Source organism: Papaver somniferum, chromosome 1 (genome assembly GCF_003573695.1).
Source record: "Papaver somniferum cultivar HN1 chromosome 1, ASM357369v1, whole genome shotgun sequence".
Lineage (NCBI taxonomy): Eukaryota > Viridiplantae > Streptophyta > Magnoliopsida > Ranunculales > Papaveraceae > Papaver > Papaver somniferum.
In genome coordinates this window covers 224,392,574-224,413,268 of record NC_039358.1, presented here as the reverse complement: position 1 = coordinate 224,413,268, position 20,695 = coordinate 224,392,574, and the positions used below count along the sequence as shown (strand labels likewise).

Genomic DNA, 20,695 nt, shown 5'->3' with positions numbered 1-20,695 from the left:
ATACAAATATAAATATAAATATGCTATGTACAACCCCCAAACAAACATTTTAAAAATTCTAAATGATCCATAGTATTTTCGAAACTATATAAATGCCCTTAATTTGACGGATATAGATGTCCAACGGATTTTCAAGGTTGCATCCGGGCCCGATCCGTTGTCCGTCGGATATCTAAAATTCCATCCGCATCCAACCCATTAACGAATGGTCCGGGTATCCATCCGCAAATGAACGGTTGGTACCGGTTAAATCCACGGATTACGGGCCAAATGATCACCCTATCAGTGGGTGTCACTGATGATAACCAACAATGATGGCAACTTCATTTACACTCCCGAGTCTCACCATTGAAAACCAGAGAATCCCCATTAATTTTCTCCCAACCTACAGAAAAAGATTCAATTCAAAGCTTTGCAATGTCTCCAAACCAATCAAACTTGAAACTTCTGTCAAAACATTTAGTAAAACCCATCAAGACACATCCATATCCAATACAGGTGACATTTCCAGTAATGGGTTTGCTGAAAATCTTGATAGACTTTCTTTGATTAGTACAATAGGTGAATGTAGTAAAAACAGAAATCTTGTTCATGGTAAACAATGTCATGGTTTGGTACTCAAACTTGGGTTTGATCAAGATAAGTTTGTAGCAACAACTTTAGTTAATTTGTATTCGAAATGTGGTGATCTTGAGAGTGCTTGTAAACTGTTTGATAAATCATCTGAGTGGGATATTGTATCATGGAACAGTTTCATCTCTGGTTATTCAAGTAATGGGATGTATAATGAAGCTTTGAATTATTGTATGCAAGTTTTTACTTTGGATATTGAACCTAACCATTATACTTTTTCTATTGGATTAAGTATTTGTGCAAGTGTTCGAGCAGTTGAAGAAGGAAGACAGCTTCATGCTTATATTGTAAAGATGGAGTATTTTGCGTACCCGGCTGTTGGCAATTCGCTTTTAACAATGTATAGTAAGTTTGGAATGATGGATGAAGTTGAGATTTTGTTTAAGGAACTCCCTGAGAAAAACTTGATTTCCTGGACTGCAATTATAACGGGATTTTACCGACAGAGGTGTTTTGCGAAGGCACTGAGGCAGTTCTGCCATATGAGAGAGAGTGGAGAAGATCCAAATGAACACACTTTTGTAGTAGTCATGGCATCTTGTGGTTGTATGTTCGTTCCTATGTATGGTAGGATGATTCATGCGCAAGCAATTAAATTTGGTATGGCTTCTGGTGTTTTTGTTGGGACTGCAATCTTAGATATGTATTCAGAAACTAAGCAAATGGATGATGCAAGGAAGCAGTTTGAAGAGATGGGAGTTTTAGCATCTGATGTATCATGGAATGCGTTAGTAGCTGCATATGTTCGTAATGGCAAGATGGCGGAAGCGCTGGAAGCTTTTGATAGAATGCTAGGAAACGGTGTTTCTTGTGATCAGTTCACTTATTCAAACGTTCTTAAAGTATGTTCTTCCATACCATCTCTTTCAAGTGGCCAACAGATACATGCTCACCTGATTAAATTCAATTGTGAATCGAACATGCATGTAGGAAGCTCTCTAATAGAAATGTATGCAAAGTGCGGTAATTTGGCAGATGCAGAATATGTTTTTCATTCCATGCCAACTCGAGATATGATCTCATGGAATTCGATCATCAAAGCTTATTCACAGAATGGGTACCCGAAGAAAGCTATTATGCATTTCAGAAAGATGACTGAAGAAGAAGGAATCAAGCCAACTAGTATTACATTTGTTGCTGTTCTGTCTGCTTGTAGCCATTCAGGATTAGTTGATGAAGGACTGGACCTTTTCGCGTCCATGATCCGAGATTATGAGATTATTCCAGAAGAAACACATTTTAGCTGTATGGTGGATTTATTAGGTCGAGCTGGCCGACTTGAGGAAGCCAAAGATTTTGCTAGTAATCTTCCGTTCAAACCCAAAGCTTCAATTTGGAGACCATTACTTGCTGCTTGCCGCTCCCACAGAAACTTAAAGATGGCAGAATTCGTTGCAGAACGGATAACGAAGCTGGAACCAGGCGACCCCACAGTTCACATTACTCTGTCAAACATGTATGCTGAATCAGGCAGATGGGGAGATGTTGATAAAATCCGGAAGATATTGAAACTCAGTGAATTGAAGAAAGAACCAGGTTGTAGCTGGATAGAAGTCAGCAACAGGATGCACAGATTCTACTCAAGAGACATGAAGCATACTGAGATGCCGAAAGTATATGGCAAGTTAAATGATTTAGTGAAGCAGATCAAAGACCTGGGATACACTCCTGACACAAGTGTGGTGCTTCATCAAGGTGTTGGAGTTTCAAAAGAAGAGCAGGTTTTGTATCACAGTGAAAAACTTGCGGTTTGCTTTGGGCTTCTGAACTTGCCGACTGGAAAACCAATTCGGGTTTTCAAGAACCTTCGAGTCTGCCAAGATTGTCATTCTGCTATGAAGTTTATTTCAGAGATCAGCAAGAGAGATATTGTATTAAGAGATAATTATAGGTTCCATCACTTCAACCAAGGTTCTTGCTCCTGCGGAGATTACTGGTAATTTACCAGTGGTACTTTGTCAATTACTGGTGATTATAAATAACTTTGTCCAGGACTGAGACTCTGAAATTGTAAGCATGTTGACATGTACAATTACCGGAACCTGTATAAGTGGGACCCGCTATAATGTACTCCCTCCATTCCAGGAAAAGTGATATTTTCAGTTTTTCATTTTTTGCTTATTTTTTTTTGGCCTAACTGGAAAAGTCAAAGTACCCAACGCCAAAACACAGTAGCTTCTGAACAATAATTCTATTTTCACGGGAATCCCATGTAAAGATTACATGTATTCTGGTTTCTCTAGAGTAAGCTTTGAACTATTAGATGTTTGTATGACTTAATAATCTACAAAGTGGAGTTCATACTCTGTACGTCACAGATGATCTGCCAGCTTGAACTAGCTTCCCAGCAACTGCTTATGCCCACAGCAAGTATGGCTTTGCGGAGGAAGATAAGTGAATGGATGATGTTATGGATGGCGTTAAATGAAGGAATTGTATTTTATTGTTTGTGCGAAGCTGTGGTGTGCTGTTTCCATAGATTGTCTGCTCTTCTAATCAGGTGCTCAGCAGAATGTTCTTCGGCATATGCACTTATAGCTGTCAAGAGATTCCTGAATTTCTCACCATCACCCTATATAACCATGTAGGATAAAGAAAAGGCACACATAGATAAGAAGAACGGAAAAAACATCTGATGGTAGAGAAATTTACAAGTACACCAAACATAATGCATCCTGATACAATAACTACGAATCAGACTGGTGGCACGCTACACAAAACTTTCCCCAGAATCGGCCCTTGGTGGTAGTTGTAATACGGGCAGAAGAAATTGAACATACCTTGGGTTTCCTGAACAGGAGATCACTTGTCCTGAATGGAACCTTATGGAATGGAAGATCGGATCGCAGCATCAGCTGTCAAAATGTTAATGTAAGCTGATAAGATCTCTACCATTCCCACATAATTCCTCATATAAATGTACTTATGCAAGGCAGGATCATAATGTAGAAGTTCCACATTTCTAACTTCTAAGACATGATTTTGGGAAGACGGAATATTTTTATTTGCTAGGAAAAGAAAAACTTGACGAGAAAAGAGTTTACCAGATTCTTGTTTAAGATTGCCTTATCAGCATTTGAGACCAATGCCTAATAAACAGCAAATATAACAGACTTAGAAGTATTCTATCAAAAATGAACCGTGACGGGAAATAGCGAAATGAGACAACAGAATTTTATAACAGCGGTCTAATTGTTATAATCCTTGATTCTTGTGAAGTTTCTTTTAAATTAAACTCTGTCTCAAACTGCAAATTGAGGAATATGTTGACATTTACAGGATACAAAGATCCAAAATAGTTCAAGAAAAGAAAATCAATGACAGTGATCATGTAGGAATGAGACGCTCGATAGGGAAATGCTGTGCTACACGCTATTAACATTCAAGGATTACCTTTTTAATGCATTCCTCCTCTACTTGATCAACACATTTAAGCAAGTTCTCCAAACTACCTGCGAATATATGTAAACATGAGTAACCCTTTTGACAAAAGTATATTCAATGAGCAGAAACCATCTAGGGTTTTCAAAGAAAGGGGAACTAACCAAATTTAATAATTAACTTCAGAGCATCTGCATCTTCAATACCGTTAACTTCTGCAATGCAAAGACAGTTTTCAATACTGTTCAATGAGCATCAAAAAGATAGAGTGCAGCAAGATGTAAAGAGGAAGATAAGACCCTACACTGAATGCTTGAAAGACAAAGCAGCGGCATAGAGCTTCTTCTCTAATTTTGAAATATGATAGAAGGATAAAATACCTGGAATATTATCAGTTTTGTCACCCGTTAGAGATACCATATCAATAAACTGAGATGGCTTCAGGTCCCCATATCTTTCTGCAAATTCCTCGACTCCAAAAGAGACCATCCTATGCCAGAAAAACCATAGATCTCATCAGATAATATCTCTTTAGATGGTGTATTAATTTTCCATATAATCAGGATAATTTATGCTAGTACAGAGGAAAGTTTCTAGCCTTTTGGTGCACTTGTTAGAGGATTTTAGGTTATCAAGTGATTACATCGTCAGATAACGAGATTCTTAGAATGGCACAAAAAAACCTTAAAAGTATGACCCTTTACCCAAAACTTGGTTTTTTGAGCTTTTCTTTTCAAATTAAGTAGGTCAACAATCCACCCAGGCAACTTGGGAAATAAACATGAGCTTTGCCTTGAATAGGACAACTAAATTCTAATAGCAAACAAAAATACTGCAAATGAACACTCCTAAAAGGTTATTGCTTGCTAGACGATTCTACCATTGACAATCACTTAAAAAATGCATGTCAATAAGACACTAACTCTGATCCACGCGAAGCAATTCGTAGAAGCCGTACTGCAGGTGAAATAAGCTGAAAGAAATCTCTGTCAGGGGAGACAACACGTACCTGTTTATAAGAAAGATGGTAATATCAGCACAGGGTTAGATATGAGTGGCGAAACATCCAAATTTAGTTTAGATCATAATGCAAAGTAAACCTCCATATATCAATATACCAAGAAAAATAGCAACCTTAAGTAAACTACCTTGAAACCATCGGCAACACTATTAACGGACAAAGTTCCTATTACATCATCAGCTTCAACACCTGGTACCTGGTTTACCAATTCACAAGTCAGTTGACAGTCAATTTATTTTTCTATACATGTAGCTGCACATTAATATTTGTTACCTGAATTACTGGAATTGACATAGCTCTGAGTGATAGTTTAAAGTACTGAAGCCCCTGAATTACTGTATCTGGTGTAGCATTACGGTGGCCTTTGTATGATGGATATAAAATGTGACGAAAGTTGGTACCTTCAAAAGTATGAAGAACATAATTACTATCTCAGATGCGAGGTGAACATGAATCTTGCGAGGGCTCTGGCAGTAAGTATGGCCTAAAATAGGCACCAAAGTAAAGGCAGCTGTGACTCACCAAATGAGATAACACAACCAAATATAGATCAAATGGTATCACAGGATAAGGAAAAAAAATACAGGACATACGTAAAGTGCAAAGTTTATCAGAAAGAGACTCCAAGTTTTAGAAACAGATAAAAGATGTAAAATTATCTATCTGCAAAGAAAAAAGAAAACAGAGAAACCAATTTTGCACACTTTGAGTAACTATGTCCATTTGACAAGTACAAGTGTGAACCATTCCATTGGCGTAATTTATGCTTTTCAATAGAAACCTGAATCCGGAAAATAACTTCATAAACATCGTCATCTCACTAACAAGAGACAAGCTTCAAAATTAGGCTCATTTATCCAGCTATCCCATATACCAGCAGAAAGATACTGGTGTAAAGAAAATTGTAGAATCATACCTTTTCCATTATAATTTTCCCTAAACGAAGCAGAAGCACGGCCAAGAGGAACTCCTGAAAAGAAAGTTGGTGTGCTCAAACTTTACATAAAATTACCACCTAAGACCATATTCTAGATCTCAAAGAACCCAAACCGAGATATAAGAACACAACCGAAGACCCCTTCTTTAACAAATGCGTACTCTCACAAAGCAAGCCTATCGATCGTGAAGATTAAACATATAGGCCAAATAAAACTTGGTAAAACCCATTAAACGGACTGCGTTTTGGCAGGAAGAAGACTCGTACGACCTAAGAAATTTGTTTCAACATCTAACCCTAAGCAACTACAATGATGAACTCCCCCAGTTACTTATCCGTACAGATACTTGAAAATGGGTAACCGAACCCCTTTGAGTTCCCAGAGCCGCTTGCAATATAGTTGGCATGGGTATAAAACTTAAACTGAGACATAAAGCTAAACAGCATTTTCCAACAATGGATTCTACTTAAGGCTTGAGCAAGTTCTCTGCCAAATGCTAAGTGCAAAGGCATCCTGGAAGTATGCAAACGTATAGAAGCAAGACTATAAGCCGGAAAAACGCAGGCGGCAGCCTAAACAGGCATCCACAAAGAGAGAGAGAGAATGAAAGAGTGTAAAACACTCAGAGGAGAAACTCCGTTCTTGACCATTTTTCTTCTTTTTCTTTTTAGATGAAAACAAATCCTTTAACAAATGGCCACCCAGTTTATGATTATCAATTAGAGGGGAGCCTCGTGCAAATCCAAGCGGCTTGGCTGGCTACTACGAACGGATGCCAAAATTGGTTGGGAGATGCCGTTTTGGTGATCTCTCTAATTGAAAAACCATATACTGTGAAACCCATTTATGAAAGGATTTGTTTCATCACAGGAAAAAAAAGGGATTTGTATGAGAAATGCCTAAGAATCACTATCTCATTCCAACACCTACTACAATTAGAACTTCACTTATGCAACAAAATCTACAAGGACACAAAAGTAAACTAATGAAAGCACAAACAAACAGAAAAGAGATGTGATAGAAAAATTAAGTTACCAACTTATGTATCTCACCATCATGATCAAACACTACCTGCATCAGAAAGATGCACATATGTCAGATACCATCGCAGTAATCACATCTGAACGGAAGGAAAAAGGAAAAACAGTGTGAAAACTCAATATTGACGGGATAGAGTATATGAAATACCCATAATATACAGTAAAAAAAAAAAAACTGTTCTTTCTTCCTTTCATAATTATTATACAAATTTATAATTTGAAACTAAATACATCCAAAAAAAAAATTACTGAGCAACTTAAGGTGGAATCTGGACGGGTCATCGCAAAATGACTTTATTCTTTAGTGAGCAAATTACTAACCAAGCTACTATAGAAATTTAGCAATATTACTATATACAGAATACAGCAGAAAAAAAGGACTGAAAGGCAAAAGCAAGTTTGGACAAGAAGAAAGAGAAAGTGACAATTCATTAAATCTTAGCGCAATAAAGAAGAAAAACAGAAAATAGCATACCGCAACATGCGAAGGGCCCAATTCAAGCACATCAAGAATCTGTAAAGAAATGATGTCAGAAAGGCTGAAATATCCAAGCTTATAAAACAGAACAGGAAAATATTATTAAGCTATCGAACAACCACCTTCTAAGACAATGGCAACACAGAAAGCGCGAATCAGGTATATGCTGAGCTAACTCGATCAGATTAAACCACATGTAAATTTCAACAATCAAAGATGTACATCTAATATGGGAACAAAGGCACGCATGTAAAAAGAGATGCAACAGATCTAATGTAGCCTTTTTTTCAATGAAATGCTATATACAAACTAGAAGCATAACTTACAAGAGATAAAGCCCGAGATATTGTATAGACCCAATCTCCATTCCCATCAGCATTCCAGTAACAGTCCCTATCCAACCTCGCTACTCTCAATCACAATGTCATGAAAATAGCAATAACCCAACAGTAAGTAATAAACAATGAAACAGAACAAGAATATCAAAATACAAAACACAAGAATCTTAGTCTCAATCATAAACTGCATTGACAAAAACATACCTAGGATTTTGTGATACGCTCTATAAATCATATAAGTCCCATCAATAAGCATCACTCGACCCTTGGAAGTATTATTAAGCTTAACACTTTGTTCAACACGATTAGCCAAATTCACTACAGTTGAATTAATTCCCCGTGATTCTGATTCTAACCCATCAGATAATTTACAATAACCCTACAAAAAAAAACCACCAAATTTACTCAACCACACTACTTATTACTGACATTTAGGGTTTAGGGTTTAAGAAAATGTTGAAATTTACCTTTGGAGACGATGAACAAAGAATGAATCCACTTTGTTGCTTATCAGAAATGTTGTATCCAACCATCAACTGAGGTATTCCGGAGCGACCGCAACTTCTCCGTATGGAGTGTGAAACTCGAAAGCAGGCAATATTCATAACATTTTTGCTTCAAAATTGAATGATTGATGACCTTCTAAGGTTGATGTGAACGAAACTGTAATATTGAGAAGGAGATTTTAGCTCAATTTCGTCGAAGAAATTAGGGTTTATACAAACGGAAAATTTTCGCCCGGGAAACTCCTTCCCCGTTAGGAAAACAATGGAGGGGTTGTGGACCTATGCGGCTGGCTAGATGGGTATTATTGTCTGCCCACTGTCACACTCACACCCCGAAACTGACTCCAGTACTGTATTTCTTGGATGCAACCGGCCCAATGCGGTTCTTTCAAGTGAGCACCACAAAGTTCAGCCTCATACACAGTTGAATTGGTTGGTAAATAAGGGCCGCCAACATGATTACAACTTATGGATCCCGACTAAGTATTTGTCGCCCTCATTTTTCCTAATTGCCACTCCTAACTATCCTATTTGCCGTCTAAATACATTTTGAAATATCATAATTAAGTACCACCTTCATCTAGTTTAGTTTGACTTTATTTTTCACATCTTGTATATATTCTTTTTATCCACCGAAACAAATAACTCTTAAGATGAAATTAACAGATTCATCTTCAACAACATATACATTACTACTCTCTTTCGATGAAATAAGAAATTTTTGATTTTAATTGATTCCTAAAATTAGAAGAAGCATTTTACATTGATTAATCGGTAACGAATAATGATATATAACTATAACAATACATATGTAGGTCTCCATGTATTTTTTTGTTCCTTTTTTTTCTTTTGTTTTCAATAAGTACCTTAATTAAGGAATCGAATAAGGTTATTCCTAATTTACGGAGTAGGTGTGACTAAAAATTATATTTGGTTCACCACATAAACATAGAGATGTCTTTTCGCCGTGCCAGCAGGTTAAACACCTGTTGATGCTACTCAAATTTGGGGTTAATGGTCGATAACCACCATTAATGGCAGACCTAATGTGTGAAGCAATCTCAACTCACAGTAAACGAAGAATCTGCTTTTCACAACGAATTAAAGGATATAAATATATTTAAATTTGTGTACTGTAGTCATTAGTCACACAGATTTTTGATCAGTTGTTAATTAAAAAGAAGATCCATGAAGAACCTCGCTAAATTGGGGCCTATAGCTACATGATAAAATATGGTCATTAAAAAAAATATTCTAGAAACCCCTTATCCACTATTTATGTTGATGCTTAATATGCCCTTGTTTAATTCAGATACTTAAATCATGTTTAATCAAGTTAATCCTGAAATTAATTTTCATTAATGCATAATCAACACTTTTGGAAAAAAAAAAAAAAAATACAAAAGACTCTACCCAGAATCGGTTGATTTTAGTACCTTTGTAAACCGATTTTGGGTTGATTTTATGCAGAGTGACGATGTAAACCCAGAATCGGAGTTTAATTAATACACAATAAACCGATTTTGGGAATCGGTGTTTACATAAGTCCTTATAATCCGATTATGTGTTACTTTCAGAAACAAAATATTGATTATATAGTTTAGGAAATTAGTGCACTACATATACAGGATTCAGTATGGGAATTCTAGAATTTGACACATTAAATACTCGTCGATGAACCTCCGAGCACGTCGGTACAACGTCGTATATTCTTTGTGGTGAATGAACTTAGTTTCCCCATTACGGATTCTCCATAACCCGTTGAAACGTTCCAGCTGAAATTCAATGAATTCTTAATTGTTAGCATGTGAACTTTTGACATAGATATAAAAATGATCGCATTACTCACTTTTTCCCTAAAAAAGAGGAGCTTGTGGGTGATAGTCGTATACCATATTTCTAACTTTTACGTACTCTTCCATCGTACCTTTAATGTATTGGAATCGAAATTCCAAGTCTCTCCATTCGCGGTTATTGGGATTCCCGGTACGCCCGTAAAAGAACTATTTAACTCTCTTCCAAAACATTGAATAAATTTCATTCTGATGTTCACGGAACGTATTAGCAAACGATTTAACGAGACACAAATATTCATACGATTCCCATTCCATTTTCTAGGCTAAGTGTGTGTTATGGGAGTGGCTGAAAGTGGTTGGCCTTATATAGATAAGGACTCAACGACTATTTTTCTAAAATTCAAATCAAACAATCGGAGTTTAGGTATGTCCACATAGTCCGATTATGTCATTACAAAATCATATAAAATATGCCTCTCATTAATCGGGCTTTTGTAATGCACATGTAATCCGATTCTTGGAAAAAAAAGTTACAGGAGTGTTCTTCATAACAATCGGATTACATATATGTACATGTAAACCGATTCTTGGCTTCAAAAGTTACAAGACTTTTCTTCATGAAAATCGGATTACATGTATGTACATGTAAACCGGTTCTTGGCTTCAAAAGTTACATGATTTTTCTTCATGACAATCGGATTTCACAAAGGTACATGTAAACCGATTATGAAACTGAACCTCTGGGAAAATGTCAGAATCGGTTTACATATAGTTACATGTAATCTGATTCTGACTGAAAAAATTCCAGAATCCTGCATTTTTTGCAAACACCAACAATTTTAGTCGGCTATTTTATCGCGTCTTGGACAAACACCAACAATTTTCAAAAGAAACCAGATTAAGTTATTCATAAACTAGGAATATAACGAAACATAATTCGACAATAAGTTTAAGACAAGACATAAGTTTTGACTCCATAATTATCCATAGTTAAAGACATAAACATGAATATAACCATTCATTCATGAACACCACGACCACGACCACTACCACGTCCACCACGTCCTCGTTTACCAGGTTGGGCGCTGCTCGATGCACCTTCAGACAATTTTTTTTGGGTGGGGGGGGGGGGGGGGGTCTCTCTCCTTTTTTTTTTTGGCTCAACTTCCTCCTCCTCCAACTCCCCAAACTTTGCACCAACTTCTACATCTTCGAGGCTGTTCAATTCATCAATCAGCTTTTCATTGGCCTTAACATTTTTTCCTTCCCTGATTTTTAGCTTAGCTTGGGTTATCAAGTACCCGACTCGGCTTCTCTGTTTCAATTTTAAATAACAAATATTCAACAAAAAGCGTTAATAACATTAACAAAACCGTAATTGAGTAACAATACGCACCAGGAATTTGAGAGCCTTATCTTTGTCCTCTATCTTGGTCCTCTCATCTAGTCGTATCACTCGAGTATGCGAAACATTGAGGTACCACGGCATGTAACCCGGAATTGCATCATCATCTGTTCGAGATGGACCACCCAAAGGATATATGTGAAACGCTCTGTCTTCCCAATAATCACATGATGGTAAAGGCTTGTGAACAATGTGAATATCATTATCTTATGATTTGGTTTTTTTTCTCATTGATTTTGAACATCTTGTGCTCCTTTGGGATTTTTAGTACGTAACCGCATTGTCTTGCGACTCATGTCGGGTTGTACATTACATATCCTCTTGGGTGAAACAAAGGCCCAAAATAATCACTTTGCTCTATGCACCCAACCTTCTTTCCTTTTCCTTTTCATTTAGCCAATTCCTCTTTCTAAGGATCAAAGACAACATTTGTCGTTGTCAAGTTGTCCAACTGGCGTCTCAACTTCAGATAACCATTCTTTTGGTTCTTCGGCTTACTTCTGTAGATGTATTTGTCTCCATAATACTGGTGGTCCCATTCCTTGTACTCAAAATCCCTTTCAGCAAATATTGGGAAGTGCACATATATCCACGCCTGCAGAAAAGCCATATTCCCTCCGATTTGGTTCCTTCGAGCCCTAGAAGCCTTTCTCAACTCGTTCAACGAGTGTACAAGGATGGCAGTGCCCCAAGAGTATTCATGAATTTTGTCAAATGGTTGCAACAGCTGGATAAAGTTGGCGCTCACACGGGCACCGGAAACGTCGGGGAAGATAACAACTCCCAGGACGTAAAGGACATACGCATTGGCCGTGGCGATGATACGTTCCGGCGTCACATCTTTTCCCTCATCAAGAAGCTTTTTTGTTCCCATAAAGTTGTCCCTCAGCTTCGAGAGATGGAATATCCTTTGCTTTAACTTTCCTACCAGCATCTCTGACTTGGTCTTGTCCTCATCTCTGACTTGGAACACATTTTAGGTGAACGCGTAAATCTTGTCCAACACAAGCTCTTGCGCGTAGTCTTTGTGCTTCACGACTTTAACTTTTATGCTTATCCGGTAATGAACTTCGCATCATTTAGGGTTATCGTCATTTCGCCAAACGAAAGATGCAAAGTATTTTTTTCCCTGTAATATCTCTCAGCAAAGGCGGAACAAAGAGGTTTGTCGTAACCAAGGTCCAAATTCTCGACCGCAGGTAACAACACCGTAGAATTGACTAGATCGATTACTTCTGAAACTTCTCTAACGGTTGATTATATTGCTTGCAGTGGCCATTGCCTCATCATACTCACTGACGTTCCTGGATTCACAAGACGAACGGAATCTATGTGATCATATAAAACGAAACAAACCCGGTGGACAACAATCAAAACATTGCACGGATAATAATTTTCATGTTACATAGCATAAGGTTTAGGTAATTACTATGGTATGGCAAACGACGGCGGCCCAACTGTCTTTGTACCCGCATAACATCTGTCCTCCATCACCTGGTAACCCGTAAATGCGATCCTTAGGGACGCAAGGAAACATCTTCAGCGGGTCGGGCATGTGGTCACCTTTCTTCTTCCTAGGACCATATTTCTTCTTACCATCTGTATTACCTTGTTCTTGAACGTCTCCTCCTTGGACTTGTTCTTGCACTTGTTCTTGAACCTCTCCTATCTCTTCATCAACTTTCGTCTCACTTTCTTCTTCATCACTTTCTTCCTCACCTTCTTCTTCATCACTTTCACTCTCATCACTTTCTTCTTCAACACCTTTCTTTCCACGACTATCTTCATCACTTTCACTCTCATCACTTTCTTCTTCAACACCTTTCTTGCCACGACTTTCTTCATCAACACCTTTCTTGCCACGACTATCTTTATCACTTTCACTCTCATCACTTTCTTCTTCAACAACTTTCTTGCCATGACTTTCTTCTTCTACATTCATCTCCTCCTCATCACCTTCTTGTTCAGTAGGTGTATCAGAATTAGATTATTCATGTGTTGGTTGCTCCACTAGAGGTGGTGGGTCATTGATGCTGATCCCTTTGGCTTTACTCCCTTGGCCCTTCGGTGGGAAGCATTCAAATTTTGACTGTCTATTTGACGAGGTCCCAAAGGCTTAGGAGAAGGAAGGTCATGTCTCCTCTTATATTACTTTTCGACTTGTTGTTTGTTTCCCTTGTTTGGCATGTAGAATACGGAGTTAAGCGACAAACAACAATGGAATCGAATGCATTTTTTCTAAGTCAAGCTACATAATCGGTTTACACGATACATATATTAAAGTCCGATTCATAAAATAATAAAATAACAATCGGATTTTATAAGTGCTAATGTAAACTGATTATACTAATCAGTTTTCTCGATATACATATAAAGTCCGATTATTGACTAAGCATATAAGAATTCAAAAGCTACACAATCGGCTTTTGTGAACACATATGTAATCCGATTCTAACGAAAAAAAGTTACAGAAAAAACGGTTATCCCTAACAATAACTGAATCGGGCTACTTATACACTAACGTTCTCCGGTTCCTATTCACATGCAGAACCATCGGTTTATGTGAGCAAGAACATAAATTGTTTCTAAATAGAGTCGATTTACTTTTACACTAACATAATCTGATTCTGTAAAACCCAGATAATTTTGGATTCAAAAATTTCGATTTCTAAGGGATTGCATGTTACTGAAACCTAGTTTAGAGGATTGGGTTGATAGAAAATTACTTGATTCAGCCCATTTCCTCCTCTTGTGCGATACGAGAGGCTTCGGCTTCCTCGAGCACTTCCTTCGTTTTCTTTCGAATCACTTCAACAATTGCGTGATCGTCTTCACTAGAATAATTCTTGTTATTAGCATACTTCATTCTTGTTGATGGTTTCGACATTTTATAGAAAAAGAAAATGATTAATCGATTTTGGATCGTCGATAATCGACGAGTTTTGGTTTCAAAAAAAAAAGAGGGAGAAAAAAACATGAACAATCGGTTTTTAGGTTAGAAATGAATACTGATTTTAGTTTTAGGTTTATTATTAAGAGTTGATGGGGGTAATTTAGTAATATTAATATTTTTAGAGGGTAATTTTGGCAGTTTGCTTTAAATTTAGACACCCCTTATCACCGTGTATAAGGTAGATGAAGTAATCTATATGCCCCAATTAAGTGGCATAGGCCCCAATTTAGCCAGGATGAAGAAGGAGGTAATTAAAATGTTGACCGAGAAGAACAAAAGTGATAAAAGTATTTGACTTTAGGTGGTAAATAGGAAAAAATAGAATTGTAAAGTGTATTCACTTTGTAAATTCTAAGGGGGTGGAAAATAGGAAAAGTGTGGATGACAAATAGGTGGAACCCTAGGGAATAACAACACAAAATAAAAATGCAAAACAATCTTACCAAGAAACATGTTACACCCGCCAAAAAATCTCCCATAAGAAACTTTATAGATGCTTTCTAGAGTAATTCTAGACGGACCGTCCAGAAAAACTGCCCTCTCACACAACGGTGGAGATGCCGACCTTCCAAGATTTTCCAGGATAAGTTGGGTCTCGTAAAAAATTGTCTTATGGAGACGGATTTTTCAAGAGTTTTTGTTCATATAATCGATTTTTCAAGAGTTTTTATTCATTTTTAGTGGACCACCCCAAAAGCTTCTCGGACACAAAGTGGACCATAAAACTTTCATGCACATATCAGCGGAGTCAAATTGGGTGTCTTCGACTTTCCATGAAATCACTGATTTCAAACTAAGTCATGGCAGACAACATCAACAAGGTAAACATAGAGACTCCACTCGGTAACTCTATATGTTCACGAATTTGTTGGGAGTTGGTTTTGATTCTTTTTGGAGACGGTTTATCAATCTTTTTTTTATTTTCTTAGCAATGGCTATAAGCCACGCGTTTTGATTTTTTTGGCAAGGATGACAAGCGCTGGGAAAATTCTACACTTACCTAGGGTTAATACCTTGTAATCTGTCCCGTCTCTCACAGAGGTGGGACCAAATAGTCAATCATGTGAGAGGAGGGTAGACCGCAAGATATAACCTACGTACCAGTGTTTTGATCCCTCACCAATAACTATTGGACCGTGGGTTCTAATGTTTCTTTTTTCTTTTTCAATCCTTGGACTTATCCACAAGATTTTCCACAGTAAATGTAGATATTGTTGAGAAAAAAACTCTTATTTTACGATATTTTTGTGAAAACCATGTAACTACTGTACAGTTTTTTCTCTATGAAGGCCGGGTGAAACTGAACAAAATAGTTACAGCAGGTGCGTTTTAACTTAAATCTTTTAAATTTACTCAAGGATTCTGGTTGTTCCTAGGTAGCTCATGCTCAAATATTGTTTATCCTTCTACAGTACTATATTAAATCGAAGACTCTTAATGTACCTCTCCCTCCAACAACACTAAAACAACTATTCACTGATTTCCTATTGGTGGGGCCCAAAAGTGGCCCCATGCTAATCTCTATTAGGTGGGTCCCGCACTTATTGTGAGGAGCTTGTTTTAGTGTTGTGGGAAGGGGCGGTATGTGTAGAACCATTGTAATAAAATCATGTTATGTTGACTTTTTTTAATTGGCTAATAGAGTTTACGAGAAAGATAATTAATTATGCAAAAAATTACTCTTTTTTATTTATTTTTAATTTCGTTTCAGGGTTCATAAAATCTTTTATTAATAATGATGATTTTTGCGGTGCATAAACAACTATAAGTATAGATAGTTATGGTTTGGGTTTGGAGATAAAAAGTCGTTAAAAGCCCTAGCAATGGTAGTCTTATCAACAACAATAAGAATAACAAAATTAATTGAAGAAAAGCAGAAAAACAGACAAGGAACAATGTCAAGAAGCACGACAAAGGGAATGAGATAAAGCCAATGGAAACCACGGTTAACAATGTCAATGACATAAAGCATAGAAAAGAGCACAAGACGAAGTCGATGGAAACCACGGGTAGTACTATGTGTCACGATGGTGATATGGTAGAATATGAAATCCTTAGTAGGCTTACAGTGAAATCACTTATGCGATTTAAGTGCGTATGCAAACGTTGGGAATCACTAATCAAAGGAGATCCAAACTGTATTTCTTTACACTTTACTAGGTCAAAAACACTGCCATGCCTTCTTATCGCAGCTCTGGAAAAGAGATCCAAGCATTATTGGCACTATCTTGACAAGGAGAGCCAGCAGTCTCATGTATCTTTATTCTCATCTGACTTGTTGAAAATAGATGGTGAGTTAACAATAACCATTCCCAGCATAATGAAAACAAGTTTAGCTTATGATAAAATATTGAAGCCGATAAACGGTTTGATATGTATGGTTGATTTTGATAGTTATCGATCGGGATACTAACATGGAGACAAGCATGACAGTGTTGTATATATGATCCAAGTACCAGAGAGTTTATAACACCATGGATTAAACCAAACTTTGAAAGAAGAAATATGGAAACGGAATATCATTTTGGATTTGATTAGAGCTGGCAAACAAGCCCAAAACCCGCGGGTTCATCCGACCCGGCCCGTAAAAACCCGTACCCGGCTCGGTTGGTTTCTAAACAAGCCGGGTTAGGGTTGGAAAAATGCCGGCCCGTGCAAAAACGGGTAAACCCGTCGCGTCCCGTGTACCCGCGGGTTCAGACCATCAACCCGCCATGGGATACTTGTGACGCGTGGCCCCTTCCATCTATACGTGTATGTCTCCAACACCTCCTAGCCCTAGGTATAAAAAGAAAAAAAACTAGATAATTCTCTTGCTCTACTTCAGTTCTCTAACTTCTCTGAATCTCTTTCTCTAACTTCTCTGAATCCCTTTCTCTACTTCTCTAATTAGTAAACCAGAAATGATAATAAACCATTTTCATGTAATGGGTTCTCTAATTTATCATTTTCATGTAACGGGTTCTGCAAATTTTATCAACAACAGTAGATATCTTTAGCTATTGATGGAAAACCTAAAAAATTCACAAAAATTTTCTGTAATTTTGTAAGTTTTTGATTCAATAACACATATTTTGAGTTCTTAACGGAAAACCCATGTCTTTTTTATCATCAGAAAATGAAAATTTGTGATGGTATTAGCTTTAATTTGAATTCATATATATGTTACAGGAAGTAGAAATATTTGGTTTTATCTCTAAATTTAAGTTAGGGCAAGAAGAATGAAACATTTAGAATAGTCAAATATGGGTATTTAACATTATCTTTTAGAGCCTAAGTGCCTTAGACTATAGGTTTTGATTTACTGATTTGCTTTCCATACACTGGATAGTGGATAAAAGAAGAAAAGAAATTTAAATTGGGTCATGTTTAATTTTGGGGATTTTTGATTTTAGATCTTTAATTTTGGTCTTTAATTTTGGTCTTTGATTTTCATGATGATTTTCATCATAATTTTGGTCTTTTTGATGATTTTGTCTCTGTAGCTCATTTATGCAAATCAACTCATTTGTTAACATGCTTTGATTGATAATAAGTACGCACAAATCAACTGAATTTTATTTCTTTGTTTGATGATAAGTATTTGAAATGATAATAATATCAACTTGAGTGTGTCAGTAGTTATCAACTCATGTTCTTTCCTTGCTAGAGTGTGTCAACTCAAATTGTGTGTATGAAATGATTTTGATTTATTCACATGCTTTATTTAGTATTTGAAATAATAATAATATGCACAAGAGTTCATGTTCTGGATATGAAATGATGGTTTTGTGTTAGCTTTTGAGCCACATTGATAATTGAATTCTGTTTTTACAAGGCATAACTGCAATAATGAAGACTAGCAAGGAAGCAGTAAAGAAGAAGCCGGTCAAGAAGTTGGAAATAAAGGTTAAGACTTGTCATCTCAATTGCAGTGTAAACAAATTTCCGTATAGCTTCTCATTTTAACTAAGCTATGGTTGTTGCAGATGAAAAACAAAGAGAAGACTGATGAAGCATCCCTGATAAATAACAAGTCCAAAACTGATAATGTTGAACCATCTTCTAATATAATTGCAAAGTAGTTTAGTTTTGCAATTTTGAGTTTTTGAATCGAAATCAAATGAACTAGATGAAATGATGAATGTTAAATTAAGTACTTAGGTTGGGAAGGAGCTTTAGATGGCCTGAATGTGGCCGGAAATAGCCCAGAAATCGATTTCTGGCGAGTTGACTCAACAAAAACCAGCTAACCCGTGAGCTCCCGTGAACCCGTAAGCTTTACCCGGGATGGGCGCGGGTTGGAGAAATGACCACCCGTGAAGAATTTCAACCCGCAAGCTTAGGCTTGTATTAACCCGTAACCCGCGGGTTGGTCACAAGCCATCCTCGGCCCCCCCGTTTGCCAGCTCTAGATTTGATCCTGTCACTGAGGAACACAAAGTGATATGTTTATGGAAAGATTACGACCGTTCCAACATTTTATGTGAGGTCTTAACTTTAGGAAAAAATATTTGGAGAAGAATCGATGATCAGGTACCACCTTATCATGGTTTTATATACGGAAAATCATCTATTTATTCTAGTGGTTGTATATATTGGAGCAATGTGTATAGAGAGGTGTCGAGTATGTGGATGCATATGGATGTGGATGTGGATGAAGTTCTAGTGGTGTTTGATGTTGGCAGAAAGAAATTCAGAGTGATTTTTGTCCCTAAATTCATCAATGATCGACCTCGAGATACCACTATTGTGGACAAGGGTTCTGTTCTTGATTTATTGGAGGTAGATTGTGGGGTGGACATTTTCCGTTATAGGAATTACTGTTTAATCCAGTTTTTCATAATCCAGTTAATGGCTAGTCCACCCGTGAAAAACATTTACTCGCTAGTCCAAAAACATGGTTTTGGACCAGATTATTTACTCGCTGGTCCAAAAACTTTGTGAAGATTATAAAGTGTGTTTTCTAAATACCTAAAACACCCTTCAAGATCTAATTAGTATCAACACATGTAAATGCTACTAGTAGTATGTTACTACATGCTAGTAGTATCAAAGGTGATACTACATATTAATATGTACTATACTAGTAGTAACAAAAATATGTTACTAGTAAATTAGGTAACTACTTTACTATACTAGTAGTAACATATGTACTAGTAAACTAGTATACTAGTAGTAACTAGTACTATACTAGTAACATATGTTAATAGTATTAATATGTAGTGGTAACATATGTAGTATAACATAACAATATTAATATGTAGTATCAATATGTTGATACTACATATTGATAACATAACAATATTTATATGTATTAACATACGTTACTAGTAACATACTACTAGTAACATATGTTACTACATACTACATATTTTACTACATACTACTAGTAACATATGTAGTATGTAGTAATATATGTAGTGACATACATGGTATTATATGTTAGGGTTAGTAGATTAATTTTACTATTTTCAAAACTTTTTTGGACTAGCGAGTAAATATGTTTTCCCGCTGGACTAGCCATTAACCCAGGTCGGGTTTAGTGGACTAAACACCTCTTTTGAGTTTTGTGAGCAGGTATATTGTCAAGTTGTGGATATTTGACAATGACCATGGTGACAGAAACAAGAACAACAAAAATAGTACAACTAGTAGTAACAAAAACCGGACTGAAGTTGTAATCACATTACCGTTTTCCCTTGGTGAAACTTTGGGTCTACATTGCCATACTATACCGGGAACATACCAGATTATACTTGTAACTTACGAAATAAGTAAGTTTGATGGTTATTGTCGTAAACAAGTAAGCTCCATGTTGATATATATATATGATTGGAAAGAAAAGAGTTCAAGAGTGTTAAAATCGATGGGATTCCCTACTCCACTTGATATCTGCGTTCTGCACGTGTCACCGGTATACCTACATCAATTGACTCCTCCTTTCTATATGAGCATGTCGCCTTATTTACAACTTTCGTTGAAAGCCTTTGGTCTGCTCGAAAGCAAGGAGAGCCATGCAATGCAAAACCACTGAATCAAAGTGAGAAGGGTTTATGTATATATATTTCGCTTATGAGATAGAGTATTGTTCACTTACATGCTTCGCATTGATTTATTGTGCTATTTGGGTATTCTTATATATATATATATATATGTATCCTTCTGCAATTTGTAGACTTTCTGTATTATATTGTTAACTAATACATTATCTTTTCTATCAAAAA

The 20,695-nt window shown here is 36.7% G+C and overlaps 2 protein-coding genes across 3 annotated transcripts; one reads left to right on the top strand and one right to left on the bottom strand.

The window, feature by feature from the left end:
- The first annotated feature begins 299 nt into the window (after positions 1 to 299).
- Positions 300 to 2,743, top strand: LOC113317190 (putative pentatricopeptide repeat-containing protein At5g52630). The gene has a single exon (XM_026565325.1). It carries the CDS (start codon positions 312 to 314, stop codon positions 2,571 to 2,573), a length of 2,262 nt encoding a protein of 753 aa, XP_026421110.1. The 5' UTR covers positions 300 to 311; the 3' UTR covers positions 2,574 to 2,743.
- Positions 2,637 to 8,591, bottom strand: LOC113317210 (5'-3' exonuclease-like). 2 transcript variants are annotated; one of them, XM_026565353.1, is made up of 15 exons: positions 8,297 to 8,591; positions 8,034 to 8,208; positions 7,818 to 7,897; positions 7,489 to 7,527; positions 7,026 to 7,044; positions 5,952 to 6,005; positions 5,309 to 5,436; positions 5,163 to 5,231; positions 4,938 to 5,023; positions 4,395 to 4,504; positions 4,179 to 4,229; positions 4,027 to 4,085; positions 3,678 to 3,722; positions 3,414 to 3,488; positions 2,735 to 3,205 (listed from the first exon to the last, which is right to left on the bottom strand). In XM_026565353.1, exons 1-15 carry the CDS (start codon positions 8,432 to 8,434, stop codon positions 3,074 to 3,076), a joined length of 1,260 nt encoding a protein of 419 aa, XP_026421138.1. In that variant the 5' UTR covers positions 8,435 to 8,591; the 3' UTR covers positions 2,735 to 3,073. The 2 variants fall into 2 exon arrangements, with proteins under 2 accessions (XP_026421145.1, XP_026421138.1); XM_026565360.1 differs by lacking the exon at positions 5,952 to 6,005 and having other exon boundaries at positions 2,637 to 3,205.
- Between the last annotated feature and the right edge of the window lie 12,104 nt (positions 8,592 to 20,695).